The 12598-nt window shown below is 36.9% G+C and overlaps 1 protein-coding gene across 3 annotated transcripts; it reads right to left on the minus strand.

Moving 5' to 3' along the window:
- Positions 1–2912: 2912 nt before the first annotated feature.
- Positions 2913–5890, minus strand: LOC122828079 (zinc finger protein 525-like). Of its 3 annotated transcripts, none has more exons than XM_044111325.1 (4): positions 5836–5890; positions 5353–5401; positions 4038–4202; positions 2913–3953 (listed from the first exon to the last, which is right to left on the minus strand). In XM_044111325.1, coding segments are annotated over exons 1-4 (1077 nt in total). In that variant the 5' UTR covers positions 5838–5890; the 3' UTR covers positions 2913–3092. The 3 variants fall into 3 exon arrangements, with proteins under 3 accessions (XP_043967260.1, XP_043967259.1, XP_043967261.1); XM_044111326.1 differs by having other exon boundaries at positions 3356–3435; positions 3779–4202; XM_044111324.1 differs by having other exon boundaries at positions 2913–4202.
- Positions 5891–12598: the final 6708 nt, after the last annotated feature.

Consider the following 12598-nt stretch of genomic DNA (forward strand, 5'->3'; position numbering starts at 1 on the left):
CACCGTATGTGTTGCTGCGTCTGAGATAAGTAACATTTAAACTTTATAACTGAGTTTTGCTTGCTTAAATATTTTTAATGTTAGCTTTTTTGTTTTTTGCTTAAATATCAATGGCCTCTTTTCCGGTTTATTTTCGGCAATTTGACGAGACATACTGCAAGTAGAATTGTAAGTGAAATAGCGCCGCTGTGCGGCCAGTTATTCCCTCGACTAAGAAACACGGAAATTCTACATGGATTGGGAATAGTAGTCAAAAATTGTGCTCATGTAAGAGTAAATAGACTGAACTTATATAGCGCTTTTCCAGTCATTTTGACCACTCAAAGCGCTTTACACTAGAGTCACATTCACCCAGTTGCACTCACAAACACACATTTATACACCGATACGCAGATCAGTAGGCATTTTGGGGTTAAGTGCCTTGCCCAGAGGCACATCGACATGTGGCAGGAGGAAGCTGGAAACGAACCTACAACCTTCTGGTCGCAAAACGACTACTCTACCAAAGAGCCACAGTCATGGTAAGAACATAAATAAAGTTTGCCTTTATTTCTTATCATCTCCAACGTAGAGCCTTTAAAACCACAAATTAAAATCTAAATATTTTCTAAAAAACTCTGGTGCTGAGCCATAAGTTTAAGTTATGATACTCCCAGATATTCAGTTTCTACATGTTTGGGTTCTCAGCCATCCAGGACACGGAACACCCTCCGACCCCACCCGCCCCACAAAACACATTTAAAGCAACTGAAGTTATAATTTATATAACACATAACTTGTATTAAGAGCCACTGCAGTAAATCAACATTTATGAGGATTTTTATTAAGTGGAGTCACTCATTAAAACTTGTTTTTATTTAGATCGGTGACCCTGAACCAAACTAGGATCCAAATAACATTTGAATCTTAATTTGAGTTCAGTGGATCTCAACACATTGAGAAAAACACATTTGTTATGCATTGCTACTTACATTTTGATCCTAAGGCTTGAATACAAAAATATTTTTTGAACCATGTTTTATGTTACATTAAACTTTAAATGTGCTGACCCCTCACCTCACCCCAAAGTTGCGCTCAGAAATTTTTCTGTTTATGATCCCCCCCAATAATGAAATGGGATTTACACCCTTGCTTCTAAACTTTTGACCATGTTGACCAACTTTTCCCTGTTTGAAGTAACCATTGGGTGAACTTCTTAGACGTTTTTTAAAAAAACATTAAAAAAAAGACCAAAATAATAAACACCAAAATAATTTAAACTAACGAGAACCTGTGAACATCCGTTAATGGAATAGTTAGTGAGGGCAGCCTAATATTTTTGCAACCTTTGCTGTTGAAGTTAAAGTATGTCAAAGTAGTTGTTTTTCTTTATTTATTCAGATTTAATACACTGGCAGCAAAACTCTGCAAAGTCCAAATACATTTTAGGACTTTGCTTCAGCAACATTTGTAAAACCTACAATATTGTTTATTTTTCTTCAAAAAACAATCACGTTCAATCATGGATCATAATATTGTGAGTTTTGTTTGATTTTATCAAACATTTTTGCTGGAAGTTGATGCTTGAAGTTCAGGTCGACATGCAGAACTGTTTCATTATGTAGTAACTCTCCTCAGACACCAGAGGGCGCCACAGCATCGGTTATAAAATGGCTTCACTATAAACAGGTTTGAACAATAATATAGATACCGGTTTGTTTGGGGGGGTTTCACTAAAATATCAAGTTTTCTATTTATATTATATTTCCCTTCTGAAAATATGTAAAATAATCTGATTTAGAAACATAAAACCTAACCAAGCCATTCCATTAAAATATATATTTTAAACATTGGTGTGAGACAGGCGGCCTGACGGCTGACCTGCTGCTATTTATATATAAACTGATTTAAAGAACCCATAAATCAGATGGCAGCTGATAAAATACACACATTCCTTCTGTGAACACAAGCCGTCATGAAATCATTTCCACATCTTGTTTCCTTCATTTCTTCCAGTTCAAATTGATCCTTTATGGGCCACTTAGGTACAGGAGTTTATGCAGCACAGTCATGTATTAATATGATATGTATTCCCAGTTCAGGTTCCTGTTTGGATGAGAAGGTTTGGAGGATTATGATGAATCAAATGGCTTCGACTCACATTAAGGCTGCTTCCCGTTCTTATTTCTTTCATTTCAGAAACATTTCTAAAATCAGACAAATGGTCTCCAGTTGACCTGGAGAAAATCATTCATGCTTTCATGTCATCTCCTCTGGAATACTGTAATGCCCTTTTTTACTGCCTGGAAATCCTCAATTCACCTTTGCAATCAATACAGAAAGCAGCATCCAGACTTCTCACCAACTCCAATAAATTCTGTCGTATCTCTCCTGTTTCATTTTTATTCCACTGGCTTACAGGTGATTTTAAGATTTGTTTTAAAGTACTTCTGCTGACATACAGAGCATTACAAGACCAGGCTCCTGATTACCTTTGTCAATTTTTAACTAAATATTCTGCTGTTCATGGTCTTCATTCTCAAACTCTGAATGTTTTGGTTGCTCCACCAACATGGTTAAAAACTAACAGGGGCCTTTCAGTCAGTAGCGGTGGAACAGTTTACCCTTTCAGCTCCGTTTTTCTGACTCTGGAGGTTTTCAAAAACCTCCAGAGTCAGAACTAAAACATTTTATTTTCCCAGGATTTTATCTCTTGATTTTACCGTGTTTCTTATGTTGGTTTTATGTTTTCTATTGTTTTAAGGCGGATTTCTATTGTGATTTGTGATTTTATGTCTGTGACAGCCACTTTATAAATAAACTTTCCTTAATTACTCTAAGGAAGAAAAGAAGTGGAAAACAAGTCAAAAATAGAAAATCTAAGGAACACCAAAAATGACAAAATTCCAAAACCAAACTCAAACAACCCCAGATCCTGACAGCATCTTTGTTTTTGCTACAACAAAACGACGACATGACAATTTGTTTGCATGCTTGTTATTATTATTGATATAAATGTTACTGACATCACCGACTGCCACCGTAGTGATGGAAGAAAGGAGGAGAGAAAGAAGTTCTTTCACATTCCAGATGTTGCTACTGTCTTATGTGGATCAGGCTTTTTCTCCTGTGTGAATTTGCTGATGACGCTTCAGATTTGAGGATTGTTTGAATGTCTTCTCACACTGATCACATCTATAAGGCTTCTCACCAGTGTGGATTCGCTGATGTTTGTTTAAATTACCCTTGTGATTGAAAGTCTTCTCACACTGATCACATCTATAAGGCTTCTCACAAGTGTGGATTCGCTGATGTCTGTTTAAAGAACTCTTCTGATTGAAAGTCTTTCCACACTGGTCACAGAAATAGTGCTTTTCACCAGTATGGATTTGCTGATGACGCTTCAGATGTGAGGATTGTTTGAATCTCCTCTCACACTGATCACATCTATAAGGCTTCTCACCAGTGTGGATTCGCTGATGTTTGTTTAAATTACCCTTGTGATTGAAAGTCTTCTCACACTGATCACATCTATAAGGCTTCTCACAAGTGTGGATTCGCTGATGTTTGTTTAAATTACCCTTGTGATTGAAAGTCTTCTCACACTGATCACATCTATAAGGCTTCTCACCAGTGTGGATTCGCTGATGTCTGTTTAAAGAACTCTTCTGATTGAAAGTCTTTCCACACTGGTCACAGAAATAGTGCTTTTCACCAGTATGGATTTGCTGATGACGCTTCAGATGTGAGGATTGTTTGAATCTCCTCTCACACTGATCACATCTATAAGGCTTCTCACCAGTGTGGATTCGCATATGGCTGTTAAAAGAACCCTTGGTAATGAAAGACTTTCCACACTGGTCACAGAAATAGTGCTTTTCACCAGTATGGATTTGCTTATGATACATCAGTCCTGAGGAATATTTGAATGTCTTCTCACACTGATCACATCTATAAGGCTTTTCACCAGTGTGGATTCGCTGATGGCTGTTTAAAGAACTCTTCTGATTGAAAGTCTTTCCACACTGGTCACAGAGATAGCACTTCTCTCCAGTGTGAATGCGTTGATGAATTTTCAGATTCGTCTTCCATCTGAAATGTTTCAGACACGTGTCACAACGGTGTTGTTTCTGCAGCCTCTTGGTGGGCTGAACCTGCTGTCCATCACTGGGACCAACTGAGGCTTCATCATCATGTTCTCCTGGGTTTGTGAAGGTTTGTTTCTATGAAGGGAAGTACAGTAATTATAACCAACAGTAAATATAATACACAAACACTTTGATAGTCAACAGCTTTATTGCTTTGTAGAGATTAAAAGAATCCTAATACATCTCTCCGTTTAGTTTAATCAAATACAAAAGTATAAATTTGCCTTTCTCTCAGGTGGACTAGAGGTCTGGAACCTGTGGCCCCACGAGTGGCTCTTTGGACATTTTATAATGGCTCCTAATAATTTAGTTAAATATGCAGAAAAACTAACTGATGGTCTTTTAATCTAGGCATAATGACAAAAGTACATTTTAATAAAATGGTAAATGACTGAACATATTTAGTGCTTTTCCAATCATTTTGACAACTCAAAGCGCTTTACACTGGAGTCACATCCACCCATTCACACACACAATCTCTCACACATTTATACATCAGTAGGGAGTAAGTGCCTTGCCCAGAGGTACATCTACATGTGCAAGGAGCAATCTGGAATTGAACCTACAACCTTCTGATCACAAAACAACTAATCTACCCACAGAGCCACAGTCGACTCATAGTCACCAGTAATATACAACAGAACAATTGCATTGAATTTCCACAACAGAAGGACAAGAAAAGTTCCATTTATTAATTTTTTAATCTGTTTTTCTTGTCATTGAGTAGAAAACTATCCTATAATTTTACTTAATTAGTTACTTAGTTAGATGTTTTTCCAAAATGACAAGTCAGGAAACATTTATGGCTCTAAAAAAATGTTGTTGTTGTTTTTTATCTGGACTGAAGACAAAAATGTTTCTTTGGACTCTAAAGGTTTCAGATCTCTTTTGTAAGATAACAAAAAGATTTGAGTTTTGTTAGGTCAGGTCACCAGGCAACAAAGAGACATACAGGACCAACAACCATGCACGCACACACACACACACACACACACACACTCACACTCACACACTCACACACGCGCCGCGCACACACACACGCCGACACTCATTCCAATTCAGAAATCCCTAATTAAAATAAATGTCATGTTTTTGAGGTGTGGCATGAAGCCAGAGTACCCAGAGAAATCCCATTCATGCACAGAGAGAACATTCAAAGTAAATGCAGAAAAACTATTAAAAACAAAAAAGTAGCACTTAGTTCCCACAAGGTTTAATAACTAACCTCTTCCAGTGATGCTTTCTCTTCCTGGCAACGTTTCTCCATTTCAGTCCTGTGTAACACAAACATTCATAACATGTAAAATTTAATTTAGGATATTTGTGCAGCAGTGGCAGCAGTTTCAGATAAAGTTAAAACCAGATATTGATTAGAGACAACCTGATTTCACACATTAAGATTTTAAAACAGTCTTAACTTCCTGCTTTATGTCAGCCAGGATTAAATCCCTAATTTCTCTGAGAAGTTTTCATTTCTGTTTTTCATTTAGAAAGTTTTCATAAGCTAACTATGCATTTAAACAGATGCTTTGTAAACTTCTAGCACTTTTAACAGAAATAAGTGAGAATCATGAAACAGAGGGATGATTTCTGCTTCACACGTTGAAGTTTTAGTGATGACATGATTCTACATTTTGTAAAGTGAATTATTAAACATCAGTATGAATTATTACAAATATATGTGATAAAGAAATAAGCCTTTACTTACATTTTCTTTGAGCCAGCTCTTCAAATTATCTTTGTCACAATATTTACATTTGACAGATGCTCTTATGGTTTCCATGGTAACATTGTTCAAAGGATTACAGCTCCATAAACATTTAACTCTCTATGTATTTAAAAACAAACAAACAAAAAAAAAAAAAACACATTCCGCCATCTAATTAGGCTAATTACAGACTTTTTTCTTCTGTGCACCAGAAAGTTTCACTTTAATGTTAAATCTATTTTATTTTAACAGATCTAGAAACTTGTTATGGTGCATACAGTACTGTTTCCATGGAGACAGTTTGTTTGGATATTTTAGATCTTAATGTAACCATAGTTGTAACAGATGACTATATTTGTTTTGTTTTGTTTTGTAAATGTCACGTCTTTCAAAACAAGCTGCATTCGTATGTGTGTGCCTCTGTGTTTATACGAGGATGCAAAAGCTAAAAGAGACGGAGGAAAACCGAATTATTTATTCCCAACAGTCCCCCTGTCAGGGTGGCAGAAATATCACAACAACAATCACTAAATGTGGTGCATATGGATCCTGAGATATGAAGGCCCAGATCGCCATGGTAACGGCCCTCAGCCCTCAGGGTTGCAACCCCCTGGACAACTAAGCTAATGTGATACTAAGACTGAAGTAATTAAACTAAAGGCAAAAGTTTAAGCAATTTATTGTAAATCATGAGAAACAAAAGTCAGACATTCCTGAGAAAGTAGATGTCAGGATACACTGCAAAAACACAAAATTCTACCAATTTTTTTAGTAAAGATAAAGGTAATTTCATTTATTTAGCATATTTTCAGCAACAAGGCAATACAAAGTGCTTTACAGGAATTGAAAGGAAATACAAACAAAATAACAAACCAAAAGAAATAGCAAGAAGAAAATGTATCTAATGTTGATCTATTCAAAGTATATAAACTAGATGCTGCTGTTCAGGGTTGCAAGATCAGTATAAGTAAATATCCTCTGGTCTAATTTCTTTGTCTGTTTTGTAGTTCAAATATTTTAGTAAACTTGAAATATGTAAAACTATCATACAAGTAACTTTTTAGCAAAATATAGAGGATTGTTTTAAGTCAATAATTCCTTAATATGGAATAATTGGCAGATTATTTAACCTGCAAGAGGTTAAATATTTCCATAAGTTAATTTATCAGCCAATAGAACTAGTACTTTGTCATTGTTACACCCCAAAGGTGTAGTGGTTCAGGGGCGGTAACATAAAAATGTCCAGAGAAAAAGGGATTATATATAAAGGTTATCCATCCATCCATCCATTTTCTTTACACCCTTCTTCCCTAAACGGGGTCGGAGGGTTGCTGGTGCCTATCTCCAGCTGCGTTCCGGGCGAGAGGCGGGGTACACCCTGGACAGGTCGCCAGTCTGTCGCAGGGCAACACAAAGACATACAAGACAAACAACCATGCACACACACACTCACACCTAGGGAGAATTTAGAGAAACCAATTAACCTGACAGTCATGTTTTTGGACTGTGGGAGGAAGCCGGAGAACCCGGAGAGAACCCACCATGCACAGGGAGAACATGCAAACTCCATGCAGAAAGATCCCGGGCCGAGAATCGAACCCAGGACCTTCTTGCTGCAAGGCAACAGCTCTACCAACTGTGCCACTGTGCAGCCTATAAAGGTTATTTATTACAAAAAAAGGAGGTTTCGCAAAACCAAGACACAATAATAATCAACCCAAATAATACAGGAGAGAATTAAAAAAACGAGAACTAACAAACTAAAGAATATTAAATGTAAATGAAATTACAAAGTTTCCAAACAAGTCAAGCCAAAGTAAACTCAAATAACTCGAAAGACAAGACACCAAAGGAGCACGAAACCTCCCGAACACAAGCATCTAGCTTGACAAACGTAAACAAAGTCAAACTGCTTTAGCAGATCAAACAACAAAAACTTCAAAACTGCCCAAAGCAGTTACAAAATACTGACAAGTTTTCAGCTAATTGCTCTTTGGGAATCACCTTGTTGGAGCTTAATTCACATTTTCTACCTTTCAATCAGTATTTTTTATTTTTTATTTTTTGGTATTTTACAGACAGCAATACCTCATTTATATCTGGTTTGTTGTTCAGATGCCTCTGTTTCAACAGAACAGTCGTTAATCCACTGAATTTTCCTTTTTCTTGACAGAGTGATTGTTAAAAAAAAAACCCTAAATAAAACCCTCTAATATGATCAGGAGTCTGAAAATGCATGTGAAAACCAGCTTGAGGTTAAAGAAAAAACTCCTGATCAAAACAAATGGATAGAATACAAAGAAATAGATATGTCTATTATGTAAAACTGTAGTTTTGTCTTCTCCTCACATCTGTTTTTTGTTGTTTTTGTTTGGAGGTTTCCTAACTTTAAAGACGATGTAGGAACCGATCAGCAGAGGGCGGCGTTGAGCTAAAGAAAACCGGACTGGAGCTCCGAATCCTCGATTTGAATCCAATCAAATAATTTTATTGACTTTTTTGTGTGCCTAAATAACAAAATCAGACAGTCTTTCTTTGGGATGTTCAACAGTTAAAGGGTGGAAAAACATCAATCAGACATATAGTCAGAACTTAAAATAAGTGTGACCGTATAGATGCATAATCTTCACGTTAGTTTACTGAAAACGTTGTCACACAAGCTCAAATAATTGAAAATAATGACATGAAACCCAGCAATGCAATCAGATTTTATGTATCTGTGATGGAAGATCATTTTTACCTTAAAATATTCAAAAATTTATCTAAAATGGGAACAATCTCTCATGCTGACTGGGTTTCTAAATGTTTCTGCAACAATCAGCCATGTGAAAAATGTTAACAGCCGAGTTGTTGCAAAACAAAGATGATAATCGACTTAAAGGTCACAGTCTGAGTTCACAAGCCTCAGTATTGCCAACTGGAGAGAGGGAGGGTGGCATGAAGTTTGGTGCATTACACGTCTCTGATGACCTCATCTGGTCAAATAACCCTGAAAGGATGAAACTGGCCCTGCAGTAGCAGCTCAAACTACCATTTCTCCCAGCATCCTCAGTGTGGTATCGCAGCTGCACTGTAAAACAGTTGAGCCACTTTTAGTTTTGACTACAATCTTCTACTATTTAAGTCAAATAAATTTAGCCACTTTTACATTTTGAACCTAAACGTGTGAGTTTGTGAAAGATAAACTTACAGTAGTACGGCATGTTAACTTATTTATTTTGTCAAACCTCCAAGAGTTGAATAAACTAGAGTTTTTAGGTTAGCACTTAAAAAAACTGAAAGAAGAAAAAGACAACAGTAGAAACTATTTCTCAGAGTGCTTAGCGACATGTTTTTGTATTCTGAGATGGAAGTGCGTTACATTGATATGACTTTTGTGATATTAGCGAAAAGTTCATTTTAATTTAACCGACAGCTTGCAAAGCTTGAAGATCAACTTCATAAACTTCAATTTCTGAGTTAAAACCAATGCAATTTTTTGCTGACTTAAATTGCTTCTTCAAGGCAGCAGGTGGACTTTCATTTTCAAGTTAAATCACTTTCAAATGTTTTACAGTGTGCAAAACAGCAGGGTTCTGCAGGGGATAGTGATGGGAGTTCCCTCCTCTTTTTACATTAAATCATCATTTTACTGCTTTTTGTTTTACTCAGGATCACTGAGGTAAACAGAAGAAACATATAAGGAATTAAATACTGTTTTACAGAACTGCAATAATTTAATTGTATAAGACAAATTCAGATTCAATCAATATTTAGAATTACAACAACCATTTCAAAGATTTCTACATTAAATCCAAATAAGATAGTCTATAGAATAATCCTTTTGATTTGTTTTGACCAACATTCAGTCTAAACTATGTTTTAAACATAACAGCTGGCAAGGTCAGATGAGCCGCCACCTGCAGGAATAAGAAGTTGTTTTGGCTGCATCTGAGGTTGCTGGAAGATATTTTGCATATATTATCAGACGAAGGTTTTATTCAGCCTCACAAAATGTGAAAACAGACAGAAAAGCTGAATTCTGGATTTCCTGATGACCAAGTATTGAGATATAACCCAATGAACATTTCCTGATCAGCATTTATTCAAACAGCAGTCACAAAAGGTCCATTACGCTGGCATAAAACTGTTTTTTCCCCAAAGTGTCACACACGATTGTTCAGAGATCATCCTCTGAACAATCCCGCTTCGCCGCCTCACCTTTCACCGATTTGGCCCCAGTAGATACAACTTGTTTGTCTGATCCTGCAGGTTAAAGGGCGCCTGATTCCTGTTTGTCACAAGCAGATGGGCTGCAATCCCCATTTTACCTTGTGAGGTTTGACGCAAAAAAGCAAGAGGAAATGTTTGTCTTCATGCTGCATTTTAACTGCTGTTTTGACAAACTCTAGAATCTGCAATCAGATTCACCTGGAGTCAACGCACGTCTTCAGTTATTATAGCTGGATACTAGCGATCAGGCCTGAAATCTGGCTGAGTTGTTGACTCTGACCTGAACATTCATAGCCACATAAAGACAGTTATAAAGTCAGCCTTCTGTCACCTGAAGAACATTTCCAAGATTAAAGGACTAATGAACCAGTAAGATTTAGAGAAACTCATCCATGTGTTTATCTTTAGTCACATTGATTACTGAGAGTCTTCACAGGTCTACAAAAAAAAAATAAAAATCAATCAGATTCAGAATACTGCTGCTGCTGGTGTTCTGACTAAAACCAGGAAGACATAGCACATCACCAAGTTCTACAGTCGCTACACTGGCTCCCTGTAACTCAGAGAATAGACTTTAAGATACTGTTGTTTCTAAATCACTGAATGGCTTTGCACCACGACACGTGAAAGAGCTGATGTTGTTGTATCAGCCTTCCAGACATCTCAGGTGTTCTGGTTCTGCTCTGCATCCATAGAACCAGAACCAAACATGGAGAAGCAGCATTCAGCTTCTACACATCACAAATCTGGAACAAACTACCGGAAAACTGCAAACAGCCAAAACATTGAGTTACTTCAAATCCAGACTAAAAACCCACCAGTTTAGAGTTGCTTTTGGACCATAATCAATAAAACATTACCATCATTTTTATTTGTAACATCAGCATTTGGCAAAAAGTAATGTTTCAAATCTTGAGTGTGTTTTCTATGACTTTGTATTTTTGTATTTTTATGATGTGAAGCACTTTGAACTCCCTTGTTGCTAAAATATGCTAAAAACTTGATTAACTGATTCACTTATACTCTGCCCTAATCTTTTTGACTCAGGCTTACATAATTACATAATTTATGCATCAGAGGGCTAAAATGTCTGTCTACCATTGAAGTTGTTGTTCAACTTGTTATGCTTTTTGCCAGAGAAGCCCAAAGTCTTTGGGATCAAAGCCAACTTCATCTAACATGACCATGAAAGGTAAAGCTTCTGCACAAACAAAACAGCAGTCACAGAACATACTGTTTGTGCATTCAGCTGAACTCTCCGGAAAATTCAACCTTTTGGTGAGAAGCATCAGAATCAGTTCAAATCAATGGTGATTCCTGGGTAGATGATGTTCTAGGCAAGCCCCTGTTTTTGCCAGTCCCCCAGCCAATAGATAGTTAGCACAAGTCTGAATTGGAAGATCCGCGCCATCTTTGTAGGCAAGCCCAAGAAAAAGAAAGCATGTGGAAACTCTTCACCAGTGTGTGAGAGAACGATACATGAACAAAATGGCTGCTGAGGTGGAGAAGAAAAATGTGTCAGATGACGTGGACCAGCTGCCTTCGATCTCATACTACAGTAAAGTTCACAGTCTAGTGAACAAGAAGAGTGAGTACAAAATGGAAGAGCTTCACGGCCTGAAAGCCATAGAGGCAATCTGTGTTTAAATGCATTTGTATAGAACATGCAGACTCTTTACGTGAATAACAAGATTCTGGTAGCTGGCAGAGTAAGTACATGTTGTAACATTCATGTAGGTTACATGTCCGTCTTAGCTAGCAGACAAAAGCCACTTTAGCTAGGCTAATTTTGCTAGTTCAGCAGTACGTATTACAGTAAATATCACTGATATTTATCTTAGTATTACACAGAGGTGGGTAGAGTACTCAAAAATTGTAATTAAGCAATAGTTGTACTGTTAAGTTAGATAGGAACGAGGCGAGAGCTAGTTCTAAGCTTGTGGCTTGTTTTTTTCCCATTGTTGTCATAGCAACTCCATAACAACTGTCATGACAGCTACGAACACCAAGATGGCTGCCATCTACAAAGTTCCCTGAAGTGTCACATTACATGAGAACTATATATTGAAGGCAATGGTAAATGATAAAATTTGGGTAAAATGCAACTGACGCAGTCGGTGGTTGTGTGTCTCCCTCTTTTAAATAGTTCTTGCCCATGGGCAGTTGTTTTATTACCAGAGAACATTTCTTAGTAAAAAATAATGTAATGAATTCAATTCAGTTTTATTTATCTAGCGCCAATTCACAACAAACGTGTCAAGACACTTTGGAAAAAAAACAAACAAACAAAGCAATCATTTCAATTCCAGTTGATCCAAGTTAATGAACAGCAGAGTAAACTCAATTAATTATTCAAAGTATTTTAAAAACTTTCTATCAAAGGAAACCCAACAGATTGTATCATGTGATTGATGTGCAGCTTTTATTGCTCCATAAATGGATTGTATCTTTAAAAGATTACAAGAAAGCCCGGCTCTTTTGGGGAGAATTTGAAGAAATGTGGGTGGAGTTTTGCAATGTTTGAATAATGGTGATAAACCTGAAGGTAGTT

Source organism: Gambusia affinis, linkage group LG03 (assembly GCF_019740435.1).
Source record: "Gambusia affinis linkage group LG03, SWU_Gaff_1.0, whole genome shotgun sequence".
NCBI classification, from domain to species: Eukaryota; Metazoa; Chordata; class Actinopteri; order Cyprinodontiformes; family Poeciliidae; genus Gambusia; species Gambusia affinis.